The sequence below is a fragment of the Heterodontus francisci genome, chromosome 15 (genome assembly GCF_036365525.1).
Source record: "Heterodontus francisci isolate sHetFra1 chromosome 15, sHetFra1.hap1, whole genome shotgun sequence".
Taxonomy (NCBI): domain Eukaryota; kingdom Metazoa; phylum Chordata; class Chondrichthyes; order Heterodontiformes; family Heterodontidae; genus Heterodontus; species Heterodontus francisci.
The window spans coordinates 45,052,096-45,075,471 of NC_090385.1; the positions used below are offsets into that span (position 1 = coordinate 45,052,096).

The 23,376-nt window shown below is 39.7% G+C and overlaps 1 protein-coding gene across 1 annotated transcript in view; it reads left to right on the forward strand.

The window, feature by feature from the left end:
• The window catches only part of LOC137377627 (START domain-containing protein 10-like), a 35,637-nt gene extending 13,793 nt beyond the window's left edge, over positions 1-21,844 (forward strand). Inside the window, exons 2-6 of the mRNA XM_068047478.1 lie at positions 7,146-7,293; positions 8,779-8,882; positions 10,911-11,028; positions 14,558-14,610; positions 15,028-21,844. Of these exons, the coding sequence (XP_067903579.1) occupies positions 7,146-7,293; positions 8,779-8,882; positions 10,911-11,028; positions 14,558-14,610; positions 15,028-15,261 (657 nt within the window). The 3' untranslated portion in view covers positions 15,262-21,844. The remainder of the gene's footprint in view (positions 1-7,145; positions 7,294-8,778; positions 8,883-10,910; positions 11,029-14,557; positions 14,611-15,027) is intronic.
• Positions 21,845-23,376: the final 1,532 nt, after the last annotated feature.

Sequence of the window (23,376 nt, forward strand, 5' to 3'; positions counted from 1 at the left end):
TATCACTGTTCCTTCACTGTCGCTGGGTTAAAATCCTGGAACTCCCTTCCTAACAGCACTGTGGGTATACCTACCCCAAATGGACTGCAGCGGTTCAAGAAGGCAGTTCACCACCACCTTCTCGAGGGCAATTAGGGATGGGCAATAAATGCTGGCCTGGCCAGCCTCGCCCACATCCCACGAATTAATTTTAAAAAAAAATTAAATTGCATTTGCCATAGGTTTTCTCATTTCACCAGTCTATTTCTCCTCATTGTTTACCACATTTCCAAGTTTTGTATTATCAGCAAATGTCTTGAAATTTTTTTCCTACACTCAATTGATATTGGTTGGCTGGCTGCAGACCAGGAAGTCCGGTTTGATTTGGAATTTTGAGAAATCATGATCTGAGGGGAACCTTTCATGGAGAAGCATGTAAAGTAGCTCATCCAGATCTAGACTACACTGTAGTCAAGCTACATTATAACCAGTGTTACAACCAAGGTGGGAGGAGTGCACTGTCTTTCTTTAGTCCCACCTTTTTACAGGTCGCAAAATATATTTAAATGTGTACCCAGTTACTGATATGGCCAGTTATATACTCTATTTTTATTTCAGATTAAAATCCACCAACCAGGTTTCTTTAATAAACAACAAAATTATCAGTTTATTATAAAACAAGATGTATTCAGTAAAGATGCAAAGCATTAACACACAGATTGAAATATAAAAGTTCCCTTCTGACATAGCCCAACACACACACACAGGTTCAAGAAAAAATAGAGGTTTTCTCTGTAGAGATAGCTTTCCAAAAAAGACAGAAAAATACTTGGTCAAATACTTGTTAATTCTTGAAGGCAAAGGAGAAGATATGGAATTGTATCAGATATCTTGGCATCCCAAATATGTGTAGACGGCTGTCACTGGGATCTTTTCAGCGCAGTTCTCCTCAGGCAACGTCAAGGATTAGTCTGGCAGGCTTTCCAGGAGAAATGCAGCATCAGTGGTTTCAGCTGTCGCACTGGATTTGCAGGGTTCCTCAGAGGTGCAAAAAGGATGAGCTACCTGCTTCTCTCAGCAGGCTACAATCCCAACTGACTCTGAATAATCCAAAATGAAACCAACTCTCGACCACCATAAATCTTGACATGTCACTTCTCTGTAAACAACTCCCCCTAGTAACAAAGGCCCTTGTTGTTTATTTAGCTTAAGACATGTGACATCCAGTAAGGGTTTTTAAACTGGAAGCTCAAGTCCCAAAGCCCTTCCAGCGACCTTTTATTTAAAAAAAAAAGTCCAGCATCTGTGTAATCTCTTCAGTCTGCCAGAGGAATCCATTTCCACAATTTTAAAACACGAGTCTTTCTAAAACATAAAAAAAATAGAAATACTTTCATAACACCAGTAACTTCTACTAAGCAATCCCATAACGTATTCCAATTTGGGCAGATTTCCCACTTGTCTGAAATACACTCTGGCCAGTAATGTACTGTTTTCACACGCTGTTTAAAAAAAAAAAAAAAAAAATTGCATTCTCCTGTGCTTGAGTTACAGTGCACTGCTGAATTGGCACTAAACTCATCTATCCTTCCAAATATTTGCCTATCAAAAGCTAAGCTGGAGTTGGACTTGGGGTTGTTTGCATCTTGCTGCAACAGAGAGATTGAGGATCTAGTGATACTGTTGAATACTTGGTCAGCTTATTTAACCACTGTATTGGTTGGTAAAGGAATCCAAGGCCTGTAAAATGTCAGTGGGCATATGTTTAAATCTGAATTCATTTAACAAAGAAGGTGGCCATCAACTTATTTCATGCTCTTTGCTGATGTTACTCGGTATGAGCGAAGGAGAAATTTAAAGCATCTTAAGGCTGAACCTTTCCCCGGCATCTAATACGGACAGGATTAAACTTTGCTTTGACATGCTAACCCTCCTTCCCCTCCACCGCCTTCCCCCCCCCCCCACCCCCATAGCTCAAAATTGAATAGTCTGTAGAATCCTGGCTTTTTTGCTCTGTTAATATCTATCTGAGATGGACAGCATTTCTGTTACTACAGCAACAGTCTGTTGGAGTATTGTTACTGGTTTCTTACTGTCTTTGTGTTTATATATTTGTGGGATGAAGCCTGGGATTGGGACTGTATACCTTCATTTTTCAGCAGGCATAACAATCCAAGAGCACACGGATGGGAAGAGAAAAGATCTTTTGGTTCAAAAATGCTGTGGCAGGAGATACCACCGAATCTCATTTGAGGATTGTTGATTTTTGTACTTCTGTCCTCCAGATCTATGTTCACAGTCTCACATGGTCTGTTTATACACTGATATCTGTGCTTGTTGCCATTTAAGATGCTTGAATCATATATTTCCCTTCCCTCTCAATTTCACTACTGGGTCACTCTAAAATTAGAGCCTGAAATCATCCTTATTGCACTTCTTTGAACCTTCCCTAATACACCAATATCCCAGCGCGCAGGTTTATGGATCTGGAACATTATATGGTATTGCAGGATTTTAACTGGGGTTTTGACTATTTAGTTCTGCAATTCAGTCTGTTTTTCCTATTAAATGAAGTTTTGATGAACTACATCTTTACAAAGGATCCCCAGAACTTAGAAAGGTACTTCCTAATTTCTGGTATACAATTTGCATGTCTGTCACATTGGATGTTTAAAATTTTCCAATTTGTTCCACAATGGCCATTTAAAAATATGTCTGAAGATTCAACTTGTAGGCCAAATTTAAGCTAAATATGCAAGCAACTAATACAATTTATATTTATATAGTGCTCATTTCATACAGAAAGATGTCAGAGAGTGGAGTGGTGGGTAAGAACGTGACACCAAGCAGAAGGGAAAAAAAGCACATCCATAGAAAAGGAATTTGGTGAGGCTTATGAGGGTAAGGAAGGAGGTGGTAATGCGGAGATGCTGAGGGAAGAGTTCCAGTGGTAGGAACTGATTGACTGAAAGCCTGGCCGTCAATACAGGAGTTGAAGAAACAATACGTGAGCTACTGCTGGAAGAGCAGAGTGTTGGTATCGGGAAATAGAGCTGAAGGAGATTGTAGAGCAGGCAAGGCCATGAAAGGATTTGAAGGTGAGGGCAAGAATCCGAGTCAATTTTCTGGGACAAAGGAAACCGCTGGAGCTTGGCAAGGACAGAGTGATGGGGATGTGGAGTTTAGTGTGGTTGAGAAAGAACGTGCATTCATGATCCTCTGTATATTTCAGATCCTCTGTTTATCCCAAAGTGCTTTTCAGTCACTTAATTACTTTTGAAGTATAGGCAAACATGGCTGTTGATGTAAACACAGCAGGATTGCGTGAACAACAAATTAGATAAACAACCAATTAATCTGTTCTTGGTGGTGATTGTGGGATGTATATTGGCAGCACACTCACAGAATTCTCAGCTCCTCTTCAAATAATGCTATGAGATTTTTACATCCACCTGAACAGGCACGCAGAGCCTCCGATTGACACCCTCTTTGAAAGACAACACCTACAACAATACAAGAATATGGGTTGAGGTGTTTTTGATTATTTGGGGCTTTTCAATGGTGAAAGCAGGGATGCTAGCCAGAAAAGTGTTTGAGGTTTATTTGTGAGGATGATGAAGGTGAGAGGGAGGATTTTAGTGGTGGCAAAGGTGGCTGATCTTTCAGAGATGATGGGAAAGTACTCTTGCCGATGGATTGCATATGAGGCAATTTAGTTTGGGTCTGAGTGCACCAAGATTTTGAACTTAACTTGTAGTCTCAGCTAGGGATATGAAATTGAGCCCATAGACAGTTTTTCCATGTTAAAAACACTTTATAAATGCACAATTGTTGGACAAAGTTAAGCCTTGCCTGTTGGGTCTTCTCCCTTTCATGGCTTCAGTTAAAAGATGACAGTGATAAAATTGATTTGGCATTTGGATTGTATTCACTCAGTTGCCAAGGTTTAAAATCCCCAGTTAGCAAGTGAGGTTTTTGGATGATATCTGGCTGACCAAAAACTATAGAGAATAGATCGGAAGGAATTAATTTAAACTGAGCATGAAAGCTGACTTTTGTGTCAAGACAATAAAGCCATCCCTAACTCACATTGCTAATAGCAAAATTCTTAATGTTCCCAAAGTAATTGATCCTTTATCAACGTTCAATGTTGAAGTATTTTAGTTGTTTTATTTGTAATTTATTTAACCTGCAAAGGGTTGCGATTGAGTTAAGAGGCATGACTGAGAATTCAGAATTTTCTGTGGTAGGAGTAACATTGGGTATCCTAAGTTCTCCCCCAACTCTTTTTCCGGTACATTGATGACTGTATCAGTGCCGTTTCCTGCTCCTGCCCCGAACTGGAAAACTTTATCAACTTTGCTTCCAATTTCCACCCTTCTCTCACCTTTACATGGTCCATCTCTGACACTTCCCTTCCCTTCCTCGACTTCTCTGTCTCCATTTCTGGGGATAGGTTGTCTACTAATATCCATTATAAGCCCACCGACTCCCACAGCTACCTCGACTACACTTCTTCACACCCTACCTCCTGTAAGGACTCCATTCCATTCTCCCAGTTTCTCCGTCTCCGACGCATCTGCTCTGATGATGCTACCTTCCATGACGGTGCTTCTGATATGACCTCCTTGTTCCTCAACCGAGGATTTCCCCCCACTGTGATTGACCGGGCCCTCAACCGTGTCCGGCCCATTCCCCACACCTCTACCCTCATCCCTTCCCCTCCCTCCCAGAATGTGACAGGGTTCCCCTTGTCCTCACTTTCCACCCCATCAGCCTCCATATCCAAAGGATCATCATCCGCCATTTCCGCCACCTCCAGCGTGATGCCACTACTAGTCGCATCTCCCCCTCCCTTCCCCTGTCAGCATTCCGAAGGGATCGTTCCCTCCGCGACACCCTGGTCCACTCCTCCATTACCCCCACCACCTCGTCCCCATCCCATGGCACCTTCCCCTGCAATCGCAGGAGGGGTAATACCTGCCCATTTACCTCCTCTCTCCTCAGTATCCCAGGCCCCAAACACTCCTTTCAGGTGAAGCAGCGATTTACTTGTACTTCTTTCAATGTAGTATACTGTATTCGCTGCTCACAGTGTGGTCTCCTCTACAGTGGGGAGACCAAGCTCAGACTGGGTGACCGCTTTGCAGAACATCTCTGCTCAGTCCACAAGCAGGACCCTGAGCTTCCGGTTGCTTGCCATTTCAACGCTCCTCCCTGCTCTCATGCTCACATCTCGGTCCTGGGATTGCTGCAGTGTTCCAGTGAACATCAACGCAAGTTCGAGGAACAGCATCTCATCTACTGATTAGGCACACTACAGCTTGCCGGTCTGAACATGGAGTTCAATAATTTCAGAGCATGACAGCCCCCCATTTTACTTTCATTTTTAGTTATTCTTTTTTTTTTCTTTTTTACGTTTTTTACAATCTTTTTTTTTGCATTTATTTCATTTCATCTTGGTTTGTTCAGTTTGCTTACTCATTGTTTTTTTTTCAGGTTTGCACATGCTGCTGTTCAATATTCAGTGCATTAACACCTAATCTGTACTCATGCTTTGTCTTTCAACACCCCATTAACATATTGTTTGCCTTTGCTCCATGACCTTTTGGTCAGCTATGTGGCCTGGTCCAATCTACACCTTCTCCTTTGTCATCTCTTGCCCCACCCCCACCTCACTTGCTTATAACCTGTGATTTTTCTAATATTTGTCAGTTCCGAAGAAGGGTCACTGACCCGAAACGTTAACTCTGCTTCTCTTTTCACAGATCCTGCCAGACCTGCTGAGTGGTTCCAGCATTTCTTGTTTTTATTTCAGATTTCCAGCATCTGCAGTATTTTGCTTTTATTATCCTAAGTTCTCCATTTTCTTAAATTCTGTGCACCTTCCTCCAGCCAGGTGTTGTGTAACTACTGAGTCATTGTTTTTAGTCATTACAATTTGCAATTAAAATAGGTCGCCATTAAATTGGTAGTATGATCTCATCAGGATTCCTGTCACAAATGAATTGGGTATTTTACAGTGAAATGTAGAGTATCTAGAACGATGACCGAAAACATTTCGCTTAGTGCGTTGGTACCAGTTTTCTAACTAAGTCTGTTGACGGCACTGGGTGTAGAGTGTGAATTTCATTTCTTTTGCACTTAAATAGATAGAACTTTTGTAACATGCAAAGTTCATACTTTTAGAGAAAGAAAACAGCAGAGAATAGTTCTCGCACCAGTACTGCAGAGAACCGTAGAAAACTGGTAGTTTCCACAGCCATTGTTCCTTATCTGAACTGTGCCATAAGTGAACTAAACAAATGTCATTTTTTTTAAAAACTCTGTCCTGCACAATGTAGGGAAGGACCAGGTGGCAGCCAGTTTGAGATTTAAGCAGGTTGAGTGCTAGTCACATGCCTTCTTTTTTTGGCCAGAGAATGATGCAATGACACAGGGAACACAGTAAAATACAGCTGTTGTATATATATTTTTTTAAAGTGTAGTAAGATAATGATGGAATCTCATGAGGCCTCTGCCAAAAGTTAGAATCTGAACCTTTAAGACCTTTAGGGAACGGAGCAGTTTTTCTGCAGCTATTGCTGAATTCATCCATTTGCAGTCAGCAGTTCACTTATTAGAGTTTCAAGGCAGGGAGTAATTTTTGAGTTTAGTCTCCAGCTTAAATAAGTCTGATGTCTTGCCTTTGAAACATTTGGAATCATTAATTAGCAATTGCAATTAATCTGAAGTTATGGCCTTGAATGGGATTGCTTTCGCAACTGCCTTGGTGACCAGTAACCACTACCTCTCTCTTAGAAATGGCAGAAATAGAAAGCCACAAGAAAAATGAGATACCACAAAACTATTGCTCAGGTTGGTCTTGCTGCATTTTCTCTTTCTATTTATCCTGCACATGCTCATTCACTATTTGAATTGAAATTTTTATCTCCACTTTCTTTTCCCCACCTCCCTGAAGTGTTCAGCAACTTCTCCTGGTGTCATGGTTTACGTTAAGAACTCAATGCTCCAGGATTTTCTGTTTGGAGCTGGTGTCTTCTGCTGATGCACAGCATGTTTAGGATGCTAAATTGTATTTCGTGTTAATAGCGATCCTTAAAAAAAAAACCTTCTTTCTGGCTGTCTTGTGAGGCTTTAACAGCTCATTTCTCTTTTTGTTTCAGTGTAGAATTGAACTTAAAGATGTTTCTGCAGAGACGGTGTATGATGTGCTGCATGATAATGATTACCGCCGCAAGTGGGATAAGCAGGTCATCAAGACTTTTGACATTGCACGGCTCACGGTGAATGCAGACATCGGGTATTATTCGTGTGAGTCTATTTGAGGGTTCGCTAAACAAAGCATGTGAATTGTGTCCCACTTCTAAAAGTGAATCTACAATTGTAGAAATTACAGCACAGAAGGAGAACATGTGGCTTACTGTACTCTAATGACCCATTAGGAAATGTAAACCAATATCAAGAAGATCCACGCATTGGGAATTCACACCAATGAGCTAAGGTTTTTACAGAAACCATTGAAAAGATTGTTTCGCATGTGGAATGCCATGAGTTCCAGACAAATGACTGATTCTTGCTGTCTTGGTTTGCTGTTTCAGTTTCTATAAAAGTGTTGTGTTGCTGAGTGAGATTAAACCATAGAGACCAGAAGGTAGATTACATTCCCACAGTTGGGTTGCTAGTTTGCTTTTCTACTCCTGGATTGAGGAGAGGAGTTACTATCTGATGTTGCAAGCTGGCAAGTATGTGGATGTCAGATGAGGACAGGATTGATACTGTTCTTTATTGAACAGCGTGTCAAGATTCACTTGTCTTTTTGGGCAAGGTACAGAAAGGAAGATGGTGCCCGTGAAACTGTAGTCCAAGCTTTTTGGTCATTGAATGTTAATATGTGCTGCAGAAATTTATATGGCCTTGATAAATCTGACCTATTACCTGCAGGGAGGACCTGTGGCAGTGAGCCGCATTCCTGTAATTTTTTTTTTAAAACAGGAGATTCACAAATTTGAGGGGGAGAAAATATTTGGGTGATCTGTTTTGTCTTCATTTGATAGTCCTGTGTATTCCATGGGCAACATGAGACTCCAAGGTCTTGCACGCTCTTAAACTGTTGACTTAGCCCCTTCAGACCTCTTCCCATGCGTGAGTTACTAATTTTAGTCATACTATCAAGGGATGAAATCTAGCATTTGCACCACTAGTTGTTTTCGTGGACGTAGCATATGTGTGTTTTTTTTTTAACTTTTATTTATACAGCAACTTATGTTTTCAAAACCCCCTCAAAATGCTTCATACAACAACTTCTGTTTTAAAAAGGAGTTATTGTTATGTAGACAAACATTGCAGTCATTCTGCACCAGCAACATCTCTCAAACAGCAATGGGATGATTAACTAGCTAACCTGCTTATTTTTAGTGGTGCTGATTGAGGAGGAATTTTGACAAGAAAAAACTGCTCTTCAACTCTGTGGGATCTTTAACATCTACTTGATTAGGGAGAGAGGACTCAGCACTTCAATTTAATTTCTTTTCTCAGTACTACATGTGATTATCATCCTAGATTATAAATTCACATCCTGCTTTGGGACTTGGATCCACAACTTTCTGTTCCAAAAATTGAACTGCAGCCAAGTAGTCACATTGACAGTGTAGTGTGACATTGACAGAGTTGTAATGACAATAGACTGCCAGGCTACTCTTTTGACTAGGGCTGATGTGTGATGTGAAATTCTTTTTAAAAACAAAAAATTGCATCGGTTCTTTGTGGTTACATTTTGCCCCTCTCCCCTCCTTCCAGGGAAATGCCCGAGTCCTCTGAAAAACAGAGATGTGGTTACTTTGAGGTCCTGGCTGGTTACAGATAATAATTACATGATCATCAACTATTCTGTGAAACACCCTGTAAGTATGGACCTTTGCACCCTATTTCCAGTATCTTCTCACCGATAAAGAGAAGGGAACTGCAAATAACTGTAGGGGTCTTGACATAACGCCATACATAATCAAAGGCATCCCATTGCTTAATTGTTTATTTCATCCAGTCAGGTTTTTTAAATTTAAAGCTGGGTTTCTGTTGCAGACTGGGTGAGCATTGTTAGTCGAATGAATTCTGCTCTCTTAGGTTTTGGTGGTTGATGATGATCTCTGAGATTGTGTTATATTCTGACACCCATGGTGCAAATGCTCAGAGCTAGCTACCAGCACTTCATTTCCTGGAACAGAGTGCCTTAACTCAACAGCAAATTTGTAGTCCTAACCTCTGTCCTGGAAATGCAATGGGCGGCACACTTGGAATCAATGCACTAAAGTGATGTAAAAGAAGCTTGCATACGATCTGATTTAACAGTATTGACATAAGTAATCTAAATACTCTTCATAAATAGTGTCCAGTGTTTCAGTAACAAAAGCAGAAAATGCTGGAAATAGTCAGCAGGTCTGGCAGCATCTGTGGAGAGAGAGAAACAGAATTAGCATTTCAGGTCTGTGACTTTTCATCAGAACAGTTCTGATGAGTATTTCCTGCATTTTCTATTTTTATTTTAGATTTCCAGCACCTGTAGCATTTTGCTTTTGTATCTATGTTTAAGTGTTTGACATTGTAAAAGCATACAGGGCTTGTGTACAGTGATTCATTGCTATTCAGCATGTTCCTGTTGCTCTCTTGGCATTGAGGATAATGAGTCTGAACCTTGCAATTGGATTTTGAGTCTCCAAGTTATGTGTAATTCTTTAAAAATTGTCACTAGAAGTAAGAAATTGCAATGCTGCTGAGGTTGCACATTGAGCCAAGTTGCTCTATCAATTAACTGTACAAACCGAAGAGTGAACCTGGTATCTTTTTGGTTTGTATGGCTCAACACCACAGAAGTGGTTCATTACTTCCATTGTGGTAGTGGGGAAACAAGATATATATGTGTGTGTGTATAATTTATACTTATAAAACTTTTAATTCTATCAGCATCCACTTATATAGTGCCTTTCGCTTAATGAGATATTAAAGTGCTTCACAGAGAGATCATTAATCACAGTGCATAAAGTTAGGAAATTTAGTGAGGTGTCAAATAGGCAAGTTTTGATGTTTTAGAAGGTGAGGAAAGGTAGCAGTTAGAATGGTCTTGGAAAGAGAATTAAGGACTTTATCTGCTAAGCCAGCAGATGTGAAAGTGAGCCAATTACTTCAGACTTGAAACATTACTGCTGAGTGAGGTACAGGATTTCAGGGTATGTATTCTCAATAAATATCATAGAGTTATACAGCACGGAAACCGGCCCTTCGGCCCATCGTGTCCATGCTGGCCCTCAAGCACCTATCTATTCTAATCCCATTTTTCAGCACTTGGCCTGTAGCCTTGTATGCTATGGCGTTTCAAGTGCTCATCTAAATACTTCTTAAATATTGTGTGGGTTCCTGCCTCTACCACCCCTTCAGGCAGTCTGTTCCAGATTCCAACCACCTCTGGGTGAAAAATATTTTCCTCAAATCCCCTCTAAACCCCCTGCCCCTTTCCTTAAATCTATGCCCCCTGGTTATTGACACCTCCGCTAACCTGTAATGTTGTGTTTTTTATTTTCCCATTTGCATTTAAGTGGCTCATAGGCTATGTGTACATATGAACATACGAATTAGGCGCAGGAGTAGGCCACTGGGCCTTTTGAGCCTGCTCCGTCATTCAATAAGTTCATGGCTGGACTGATTATTCCACATTTCCACCTACCCCTGATAACCTTCACCCCCTTGCTTATCAAGAATTTATCTAACCCAATAGATGGAAGAACTAGTTGGAAAATGGCTGGTATTTAAGGATTTTGCATGAAAGAGTGCACATGTTCTGGTCTTACTGTGATTAATGTTAAAATTTAGTTTAATTTGGTAAATTTCAGTGACCAACAACCAGGCACTCAGTCTCATAGTTCCATTCGTTTTCACAGAATTACCCTCCTCAGAAGGATCTAGTCAGAGCTGTGTCCATTCTAACTGGTTACCAAGTCCAATCTACTGGTTCCAAAAGTTGTAATCTTGTGTATATGGCTGAGGCAGATCCCAAAGGTAAGGACTGGCAGCAATAACATTATAACATTTATGTGGATGTCAGATTGTGTGTAGTTTGTTTCTCTATCTGGTGCCAAGACTGAGATTGATAGATTTTTGGGCACTAAGGGATAGGGCTGGAAAATTGAATTGACGTAGCACATCATTCGTGATACTGAATGGCGGAGCAGGCTCCAGGAGTGAACAGCCTACCCCTGCTCCTATTATTTTCTTACGGAGCTGGTATTTTTCTCTTTTATCCAATCCAGTTTTCTAAAGGTGTTGTTTCCTTTCTTTGGGTATAGTTCCACAATACCTCACGTTTGCAGGTAAGCGTAGGTGAATTTTGGTAGGATATTCAACTGGTGCTTATCACAGCAAGCTCAATTCTATTTACTTTAAAGTGGACTAATGGTTAAGAGTGGGATCCCTAATCACTTTGCTTTCTGCATCCATCTGCTCTATTATTCTAGGATTTCATTAAATCATACTTTCCTGTCTAAAGCATTTTACACAAAAGATAATTTTTGCAAATCAGGAAATTAAAAATATGGGCTGAAAATAGAAAATTCCTTTGGTCCATCAAGGCCATCCTTACTCAACATAAGTAGTACGTAGGACTGTACTCACCCATTTAATTTCCATAAGTACTCTTTGGTTCTCAAAGTTAATGAATCCAAGTTCTTAAATACCTTCTTTACCTTCAGTTTTGTTTTTCACCCAGAGGGTGGTAGGGACCTAGAACTCACTGCCTGAAAGTGTGGTAGAGGCAGAAACTCTTGCATATTTAAAAAGTACAAGGATGTCTACTTGAAGAGCTGTGACTTGCAGTGCTACGGACCTAGTGCAAGAGGATGGGATTAGGCTGGGTGGCTCTTTGTCAACCAGCACGGACACAACGGATTGAATATCCTCCTTTTGTGCTGTAAATTTTCTCTACCCCCTCCCACTCAAACAAAATCCAATTATTGCGTCCATCGATGTATTATATCACACCAGTCTACAATTCCCATCACTATTCCGGCCCCTATGCTTCCATCATTATTCTGGCCCCTTTTTCTTCTTCTTCCCCTCTGAATAACCCACTCAACACCTGTCATACAATCCCCTTTGCTCCTCCACTTCCATTTGCTCATTACATCCAAGGGTAATTGGTGATAGGTTAAAGGCTTCTTCACCCTCAACTGGGTTTCATCCTCCCCTCCGTTCTAAACTCCCTTCCTCTTTTTTTCCTCAAAACAAGAATCAAATTAGAATGGAGAAAGTAACTACTGTTCTACTTGCCTTTTTCTCTCTGTGACTCCTCTCTCTGATAGGTGTTAGAGATTCGAATCTCTGGCTCTGATATTTATGGAGTCATGGGAGTGATGCATGTAAGCTTTTTGGGACGGGGGAGATTGGGGTTGGGGGAAGCTCTTCTGTTCCCTCTGTCCCACGAGCAATGCTGCAAAGGCACTGACATTATGGATCCAGCCTTTCCCGATGCTTTTTACATGCTGGGTTTCCTGAGGGATGGGAAACCTGGCTGACATTAGTTAAAAATAAAAAGCTTGTGAAGTGGAGGCACGCAGCCTCCTTAAGAGCTGTACCGATTGACTTGACTTCTGAAACCGGATTGGACGCTCACCCCTCGATCCGCCTCCGTTTAAACCAGAAATGGGCGGTTTGAAGTCTTTAAAATTTTAACTTCTCATTCAACCCAAACCCACCCATTTTGGTGGTTAAAATCAAGTCCTCTGTTTCATTGGTGTCAGCAATCAGCATTGACAGTTTCTAACTGTCAGCATCACAGGTGAGCTGATCAGTTAGCTTCAAATTCAAGTGTTTCTGAAATTAAAGTATAATTAATGAAAGAAAGGGTCTGTTTCACCTCTCTATGACCCCAGTTCTTCAGTAAATGCAAATTTCTGAAATGGACAGAACACAAAACGAAAGCCACAGCAGGTATATTAGCAAAACATTGTCATTTTCTTTCTTACACTGACGCACACAGTGCCTCTTTTTAAAAATAAAACACTCAATCTAATTGGTAGCTGAATAAAAGTTCAGAAATTGGTCCTTTTCAAATTTTTTTGAAGAAAAGCCAGAGTGCCATAAATGCTAGTTTCTAAAAAAACAATTTCAACAGTATAGCTGATTGAGTGCTGCTGATGCATGTTAGGAAATTAGGACTCAGTTCAGAGAGTCACAGTTCAAAGCAAAAACATTTGCCAGAACTTTCAACATCAGTAGGGGCATAAAATGGGCACACTGGATTGGCTAACTGTTCCCAACCCACTTGAGTCAGGTGTATAACAAGCGGCCATTCTGATATCACTTGTTTTACACTCCTGCTAAAGTTGAAAGTTCTGCCTATCAAGTCCAAGCCAGGCTTTTGGGATAGGCTAAGGCCTCCAATAAAACGTTACGAAGACATTTCAATAGATGTTTTGTTGTATTTAATATAAAACATATTATCAGGGCTTCTGATTTATTATGATTGAAAACATCAATTTATACATTTCTGAATGTATTGCAGCAATTTTATAAGCTGCAGAGGACGCTGATATTTTTGGAAGGGTGGTCCTTGTGTTTGCCGGTAGTGATTATTGTGTGTGGGAGAACTGAGGTGGTGTATGAGTCCTAGAATACTGGACAAGGATGTGCAATATAGGAACATTGCTGAGGGTAGTTGTGGTGTTTCGGAGCACTGGGAAGGGACTATCAGGCTAAATTGAAGTGAGAGAGGCGGTCAGGGTGTGGTAGCACTGAGGAGAGTTCTGGGCTGTAGATGGAGTCCGAGGGTCTTTTGGGATGTGAGACCACTGGGAAAGGGGATACTAGGTCTGGCAGTTGTCTGTGGGGGACAGTTGAGCTGTGACATTGCTGGGAAGGTGGCAGCAGGGTGAGGGACATTGGGGAAGAAGTTTTCTTGATATGAGTACTGAGAGGGAGGTTACAGGTTGCTACCAACAAAACATGCAGTGATCAGAGTTTTTTCAGGGAGGGATGAACAGTGATGGGAAAGATGTTGGTTGTCATGTCGACAGGAGTTGAGAGTGGGGGAAAGGAGAGGTACTCGGGGATATCCAATCACCACTGGGGAAGGCTGTAGAACTGTGAGGTCATGGTCCTAGAAAGTGGTGGTCGGGGTGGGGGCACAGGGTTGGTGTTGGTGACTGGGTATTTTGTAAAGGGATTTCCTAATTGGCATCTTGAAAAGTACAGTTGAAAATACAACTGACCATCCTTCTAATGTAATGATAATGGTTGTGTTTCTGTTTTTATTACCTTAGGTTCCAGGATTTTTACTGGTTTACTCTTTTTTTTTAATTAACTTGGGATTCCACCCATTTGTTCATGAAAAACAGACATTGCCCTTGCTTATAACCTTCAACAGTGTTTTCATCGTGGCTATGGTTTCAGGTTTTTCTCTGAGGAATTTAATATGTATTTTGAGCTTTGGGAGGAACAAGAGAAAGGAGATTAACAATTTGTGTTGCGACTCTGAAAAGAGTTCACAGCCTTGAGCTACACCTCATCCAACAATTTTTGTTTATTCTTTCAGGGTCTCTGCCAAAGTGGGTTGTCAACAAAGCTTCTCAGTATCTGGCTCCAAAAGTAAGTATTAATTACCTGGGACTATATTCTGGAATTGATTATGAATCAGTCTTTTTAATAAACCAACATCTGTTCAATTGAAAATGATGGTATATAAAAAAAAAACAAAATTGTACTTGCTAAAAACAGAAAGCATTGTGCTCTCATTCCCAATATGCAGGGTAACCTGACTGGCCACTGTCAAACGCTTTTTAAATACACATATTTACTGTCATGTCTTGTAGAGGGTGTGCAACATTGACTTCCGTGCACTGGAACTGTTTAGCAATCTCTCTCGGTTTGCCCAATACTCTAACCACATTCTATATCCACCATTTCCATGTTTTGGAGATGGTCTAGAATGCCAAGGTGCTGATGAGTGGTTCAGATGTTAATGTGACCCTATTAAGGAACATTCTCCATTTGTGTGTGCTTCAGGTTCTGAAGAGACTTCACAAAGTGTGTCTGAAGTACCCAGAATGGAAACAGAAGAACAGGCCAGACTTCAAACCCTGGCTGTACCCAGAACAGAATAATCTGCCGACCATGAGCCTTGCTGAACTCTCAATCCAGCACGCAGACTCGCTGGAAAATATTGATGAAAGCGGCCTGTCTGAAGAGAACAATGCTAGTGATGAAGAGGAATGTGGGAGTAAGGGCTTAAAAGATTGAAACCACATTGCAATGTTCCTTTGCGGTGCTGTAGGTTCGTGAAGTTTGGTAGGAGAGGTGGAAGAGTTTGTAATTAGCCCTTGGAATTTGAGAGGAGAATTCTTAATTATGGGTTAATTTAGTGGTTGGGGAGGCAGCTGTTATTGAGCCAAGATTATGTATACATAGGATCTGATATTCAGGCAACAAATTATATATTTCTGGATGCTGTGGATTAGTCCGTAGTGACAGTCTTGAAATGAAGAATCAGCTATAATAATGACTCTTATGGCCTATTGCAGATAGAACATTATGCTGGGTTAGTGAAGGGATGACTTAAAAATTCCTCCTTTAATGAGGTTGAAGGACCCTTGAATTGCAGGCATAGCTTGTCTTAGTTGGTGTGAAAGAATGCTAACAAATAGCATGTGGTGTTGCTTTTAATTTCTAGGTTGCTTTGAAACATGAAGTATTTTTGAAATAAAATTACTTATCCCAGTTTCAGGCTGCAGCATCTTCCCGCCTTTGAATTAGTAGTTCTGTTTGTAATTTCATCATTTTGTGAACAATAGTAACTCTCTAATCTTGACACTGTTGAACGGTGTGCAACAAAAAATTCCTGATTTTCTGCAGGATCACCAGTGGTAATTGTGCAGTGTTTGAATTTTGAACTGCTATATTAATGTAGGTGGTGACTATATTAACCCTAAACAAATTTAATCATGTAGACCTTTGGGAATATTCACAGTTCACTCATAAAAACAGAAAGTGCTGGAAGTACTCAGCAGATCTGGCAACTCTGTTTCTTGCTCCACAGATACTGATGTTTCAGGTCTGTGACCTTTCGAAGAAACGTTAACTGTTTCTGTCTACACAGATGCTGCCAGACCTGCTGAATATTTCCAGCACTTTGTTTTTATTTCAGATTTCCTCCATCTGCAGTATTTTGCTTTTATTTACAGTTCACTTACTTAGATTTGCTCCTCACAATTGTTTAAATGTTCCTGTAGTTTGTGTATGACTAGAAACTTGGGTCTCTGGTGCTGGAGGGGGAGGGTATGCAGGGTTTTTTTTGCTCCTAGTGGAGCAATTCTTTCAAAAACAGAGGACCCAGCAGCAGCACCATATCAGTTTATTTATATCAGCTAGTGCTTTCCTCTGGTTGTTATTTAAATTATAATGTTCTAAAATTCTGACTTGAATCCAGGCTCCCACTGCTGTTTTTAAACCTGTGAGCACAGCAAGGTAAATATATGGAAGGGAGATTTAAAACCTGCAGTGGGAATCAGAACTGAAGTGGAGAGTTAACATTTAAATATGCAAGGCTCATGGAGCAGCACTACAGCTGAGCAGGAGCATACTGGTTGGAATTAGAAGATAGAGAAAATATATAACTGATGCCAACTGGTAGGAAGGTGAAGCTTTCAGTGGATAGGAACTTCATATTGTTGCATGTTATCTTGTACAACAATAATGAATTATTCCAGTTTTTTGAGCGTAATTCAGGGACAGTACCTCTCTTGGGGGAGGTGAAGTAGTGAAAACTTTAAGGAAAATTTTAGTTTGGTTTTGGATTTTTTTTAGAAAGTGATGGTGAGACCTAAATGCTTAATTTAATTATAATAAGTGAAGCATCTAATTATAATTAGTACTCAAGTCATTTTTTAAATACTGCTGTCTGCAAGGTTGATATTTTTCATTTTGGTCATAAATGGACTAACTGGAACTGTCCTAGAACAGGGCTCTGCATCACCACTACTTTTGTGATCCATGGCATGAAAGATATGGGTATCTTCTTTGATATGGCCACCAAAGGTTGACAATCTGCAATCATTCTGGTCAGTTGGTTAGAATCCAAGTTTGAGTGCTGTTGAGGCATGTTCAAAACCAGGAGACATGATTGTGGCTCATATTCCTGCATTTAATTCACTTACTGTTTGCAAGAAAATAAATCCACTTGTCCAGAAACTGCAATAACATTAAGGTATCAACATTAAATTGTTCTTGAGCTGGTTAATGAAGTTTTACAGCAATAAATTTTGTGCCCCTAAACCTGAATCATGGAATCATTAAAGCAGGGCCTGCATTTTCTCTCCTGCATTTCAAAAAATTCTTCCATCTGATTGGGCTGAATAATTTCAGGTGCCTACAGTAATCGTACAGAGAATGCACATGCTTCGGTGCAGTAGGAACACTAGGGTTAAGTAAATTGTTTAAGGTAAGTAATGAAGATAATATATTTTGAGAACAAAATTGTGGAATTGGAACTTAGGGGTATTTTGTAAAGTCGTAAACTGAATTTTTCTAATTGTTCAGAATAAACAATAAATTTTGAAATAACTGTAGAGAATCCTGGGACATAAAAAACCTAGTAGGTACATACAGATTCTGGGAAAACATTTCAACAAATATGTGTTTAGTAACTCCATTTCGCTTATGAAAAATTTCCAGGCAAAAACTGTGGATGCCAATCTAAGCATCCTTTCCAAAAATACTGTTCATTTCCTTATTGGGAATCTGCCACGCTCAAATGTTTCACTGGTCATTGATTAAAGGGCCTTGTTGACGGGGAAGCAATTTTACGTCTGGCCTCATAACTAGTGAATGGTGATAACCCAAGAACATGACAAATAAAATTTTGAAACCTAAGGTTCAGCCACAGCATTTAGTGCATTGTCCATCAGGGATCAATCTCCTAGTGCTTTTTATGCATTTGCTAGTTTTGAGATCCCTGCATGTCTCTAACAGTTTGAAAAATAATTCTATTTTTGTGAAAAGATCCTTGTTCCTGCTGAGTCATTAGATGCCATTTTCTGTGCAAAGAAATTGGTTCTGCTATACACCTGCTTTTTTGTGTTGTGCAGACGTTTTTGTTATGAAATTCAATATCAAGTGACCCTTTAATGTTGTCACTTTTGTAGTATTTGCAGTATTATCAGTTAACCTTTTTTATTGTACTTAAAAGAAAAATTACACTGAAACCGATTTAAAGTGTTGCCAAAACTCTTTGTGATGCTCACCTCAAATTGCTGCCACCAAGTAATCAGCACCACTTCACCCCCAATCCAAAATGTTCTATTTAACCTCAGCCAGATTATCCAGAATAAAATTTGTAATTGTACTGCTAGTTCTTTTTAAATCACCGTTCAAAAGGGCCCAGCATGAAGATTTCACGCACACATCCATTTTGCTTCACTGAAATCTTGGTAATAATACTGGTGTGTTACCAGTAAATTCTTTCACTCATCACCGAATGTTGCTTGTTAATTTGCTGCTGGCTTCTCAAGTTTCCTGTAAATGTTATAGGAGTGTGTTGATTACATATATAAAAAATAGAGGCTGGGCCCATAATTCATTGCACTGGGAGTCACATTTTAATGCTGGAGCTGCATTTTATTTAACCAGTGGAAAACCTCAGGGTTTGGAGGTTCATAGATTTGAGCAGAACTAATAATCTAAATTTCTCTGACCAAGAATATTATAGATGTGGCTTCTCATTTTTATATTAGAGATAAATGCTCCATTTAGTTCAGATGAGACCATCTTGCTGTTGTTTGAATTGACCATTTATCACAGCTGAAGTTTGTCCTACTGGGGAGAAGTCTGCGACCTTACAAAAAGCAGGGGTAAATTCTAGGGTCTTTTTAAATGTACTTTGCGATCCAGAATGTGGCCTATTCTAATCAATATTTTAAAGGAATTTGTGTCAAAAACATCATCCTGGATGATCTGTTGCACTACTGCTATAATGTCCTGTTTATAGTCGACTGTTAGAAATCTTTTGCTTCTGTAATATCTGTACTTTCAATGGCTGCCATCAAACCTAGTTGGTTTCCAACTCTTGTGTATTTACCTCCTTTATGCTTTGGGTTGATGGCTACTTATAGACTGTGACAATATCATCTTTTCCTGTTCACCAAGGAAGAGGTTGGGGGAAGCAGCTCAAGTGCCTTTCCACTTTATACTCTTAGTTTTATGTCCTTGAATAGCAATGGCTTGTAAGCCCATGATCCTTGTCAAACTGTGGAGTACAGGGTGATGTGGGAAGTTGTTCAGCTTATACACCTGTTGTACCTGCATTATGCTGGCTGTTAACCTTCCAAGGCAGTTTCCTTTTTTTTTTAAAAGGAGCAGATCCTTTCTCTTTCCAATCCCATCCCAGTGTACAAAAGATAACTCACAAATGAAGGACTTAAGTGCAATTGTGTATTTCATTCCTGACTTCCAGGCTGAAAGGGGGATGTTATTCTGTTAAATGTACCTAGTAATTCATTTATATTTTTATGACTATGATAAATTGATGCTGTTTTTTCAAAAGTGTTGAACTGGGAGAGGAAATCATTTTCAGTTCAACCAAGAGTTGTTACTTCTGGCTCTGTAGTTTTTTGTGTGACTCTTCATATTTTCATGTTTTGATCTAAATGGGGCAAGATTTCTCAATATAGGATTTATCTTTGAAACAGTTACATTCATTACAGTGCAGGCTTGCAAAAGAATCCAGACATTTTTCTTTCTTGTGACTGGTATATGTATTTTGTTCTGTGACTATAACACTAACTGATTATCTGAGTTGTTTCCATCAACACTAGATTAGCTAATGTCTGAGGAAGTACTTGAACCAACTCAAAACTATCACAGACAGCAAATCTGGCTTTAGTTCCCTTCATTGCTTAGAATAATTCCAATTAGCTAAATTTATGTGTATATAGATAAAGTCTGGGGGATTAAGCAAAGCCTGTATTTAACATTCTTAAAACAATTTGAATCTTTGTGCGTATGAAAGCTACCATTTATTCATTCAAAATGGCCACATGCTGTTCAATATGTGCAAGTTGTAATTGAGGAAGAAACCCTTTTTAATTATAGGTTGCAAGAAAATGGATGGATAATAACGTTTCAGCTGATCTTGGCCATGGCAATGGTAGGCTACCTCATTTAGCTTCAGTGTCCTGTTAAAGAGGGGAAAGTCAACCAGGGTTCCCAGTCCTGACAGCTTTCCAGTGATTCCTGCTGGTTAGTACATGCTTGAGGACCAGGCTGAACATCCCATCCCAGCCAAATAGTCAACAAATACTCGAGTGCATGTGTGCTCTGCTCATTCATTGTAATTTTGGAAGCGTGGCAGAGCCCTGGATAGACAGTTCATGCTGTTTTTCTATGGTTTCCATGGCTCTTCTGCAGAGTTACAGAGGGCAAGCAGAGCATCCTTGCAGACATTTTCCTGTGTCTATGGTCACCAGATGGGAATGGCTACTTGAACAGGGTACCAGCGGACAACTGGAACTTGTGTAATTATATCCTCATTTAATACATTGCTTCTCTCAAGAATTTAACATGTAGCAGTGAAGGGAGAAATTTAGTAAAGATTTGGTAACGAGTAGTGTTTCTTCCATTTGTCAGACCAACTATTACTAGGGGCTAAAGGAGAGAAGCACCTGTTCCCTTAATTTCTCAAACTTTTTTAAAAAAAAGTTTCTCAGCTTTATTGTCATGGGATTGCTTATTAACGGAGTGACTTGCTCTGTAATCAAGTGTACACTACTGCAATAATGCTTTATTGTTTTCGGGTTTTGTTCACAGTAGTTTTGCACTTAAGAGGTGATCTCACTCAAGATGTGAAAAAATTGAACTATTGCACTAATGAAGGGGTCCTTTCCTGTGGTATTAAGGTATATTAAGCCTATTCATAAGATGGTTTATTCAAACTCTGCTTAAACTGTGTAAAACCTAACTTATGAATACATGATGGGGTAGTGTATAGCAAACTTTACCTTGCATCTAACTAATTCTGTATCTCACTTGGAAGTGATCAATGCTAACAATGCAAAAATACTGGCTTTAACATACAGCATCTATTAATATACTACACAATCAAACTCTCTTAACTATGAGGAATTAATCCAACTGACGTAGCTATAATATTATGGCTTCTGGTCCCTGTGCGTAGAACAGATGAGTTTGGGGACTCCTGTATTGTTTGTTCTAATTCCAAGAATGAAGTGACATAGAGCAGGAAGATCCCACATCTGATTTTTTACAGTTTGGCAATAGAGCATTGCAATTGGTTGGGATAGAGTCATGGTAATACTTTTTATTACAGATTGCTATTCAGCATTTTTGCAGACATTGGATAAAGATCAGTGCAATGATTCTCCCTCCCCTTCCCCTTTTATGATTACATAGTTTACCAATACACAGTCTGGACTTGCTTGGAGGAGAAAGAAAGTACCTATTGAGAACATACTTCAACTGTTAGTGCCTTTGGATGAGGAGAAAACTAGTAAGGAGGGAAATAAATGGAACGAGGTGGGTTCTGTTGATTGATGAATCCTGAACTTGGTGAATGGATTATATCTGGTATTCTGTTGGTTTTGTTTTGATACTGAAACCTTCGGAATACAGCAACATTGCCAAAATCATACTTGAATCAATTTCTGTATCTGCTAGTATTACAAATCATTCAGTTATGTTTACATTGATTTCACTTGTAACAAATTGCTTTTTTTAATGTAGGAACTTGAATTATAGCTGTTATATAATTTGTCAAACTTTTTTGCAATGGATCATAATCAGTTTAATAATGGAATTCAAACTTAATTTCTTTTTACTAAACTGCTTTGTAATTCTCTATGAACATTTTCTTACAAGTAAAATATAGTCACTGAACATTTTTGTGTGTGCGCTTGATATTTGTGCCAGATTTGTGGGATTTGAAGTATGGCATTTATCCAGGGTAATCTATACCTGAGCATTTGAGGAGGCAGAACTAAAGGAAGCTTTACATCATCAATGCCCAGTATTGGAGCTGGATGCAAAAAGGGAAATGCTGCTTTCAGCTTCCCTCTTCTGATGTCACTTTGCCTGGAAGTGAAAATTGAAGGAAGTATATCCTGGCCTGGTGGAAGTGCTCAACCTGCAACCTTCTTCACTCCGACCTTCCCAGTTAGCATAGCTTATGAAGTACTGTACTCTGTAGCAAGTATACTTTGGCCAGACACTGGGAAACTGCACAACATTTTCCAGTACTACTGCATTAATATCAATTTCTACACTAGATTAGTTATACTTGCATTTATACAGTCTTGCTCTACCAAAACAAGTGGCAGCAGTTTATAGGAGGCTGTCCTTTTTCAGCAGTGAAACTTCTGAACCAAGTGAAAACAGCCAAGAGCAGCCATTTACAACAGTTCTCCAGCGTTCCTGTATATAAGGCAGGAGAACCCAGTAGGAATTCTTCCCCTATATCAATAGATGCGGAAAATCTAGGTACACTAGTGAAAAGCAAAATGATTCCCGATATAGTCTGATCTTTCTTACTAGTGCACATTGTTTATTCTATAGTTTGTTAAGCAAATACTTTATATTCCCTGTTTGGCTGTTACTGAGCCAATGATGAGCAGCAGGTCTTTGTTCATTCTGTCATCTGCCACAGCTGCAACTGTTAAAATAAATTCATTTCAGGGATTTAGATGCTACCCTGAGATTTTTTTCTTCATGGAAATACTATTTGATCAACTCTTGTTCCTTGAAACAATAAACATAGAAATGTTTTATCATGCACTATTGCAGGAGTGGAATATTAACTTTCATATGGTATTGGAAAAAAAAAAGTCAATATCTAAGTCAGGTATCAAGGCCAAAGCTTCTGGTGTAACTGTGTAGATATCATGCTGGCTGCCTGCGAATTTCCTTGGAGGGCAGTGTTGAATTATATGCTCCATGGTATGAATAGGAATGACTGTTTGTTTGAGGCAGTAGATGGTTGTTCACTCTTTGTGAGGAAGGTTTGATCCTTCAGGATGTACTGTGGTGTCCTCTATAAGGAATCCATTTGGTATTTTGTAGTTCTTGCAAGTATTACATCATTGATCATCAAGGCTGAGGAGAAATCACTACAGGGTTTCGGCGATCATCCAAAATAGCTGCCTAGATTGAGACGGGTTGGTAGTTGGTCAAGATAGCTTGAATCGGTACATCTTTGCAGATGCAGAAATTATATTCTCTGTAAACTACACAGTTGTGTCATAGGTGTGGTGGTGCAATGTTTACAAAGACAGGCAACTAGAGTGTTGGTGTTGATAAAAGTGTACCTGAGATAACTTTCACAGTAGAGTTCAGCTGGGCATCAATGGATTT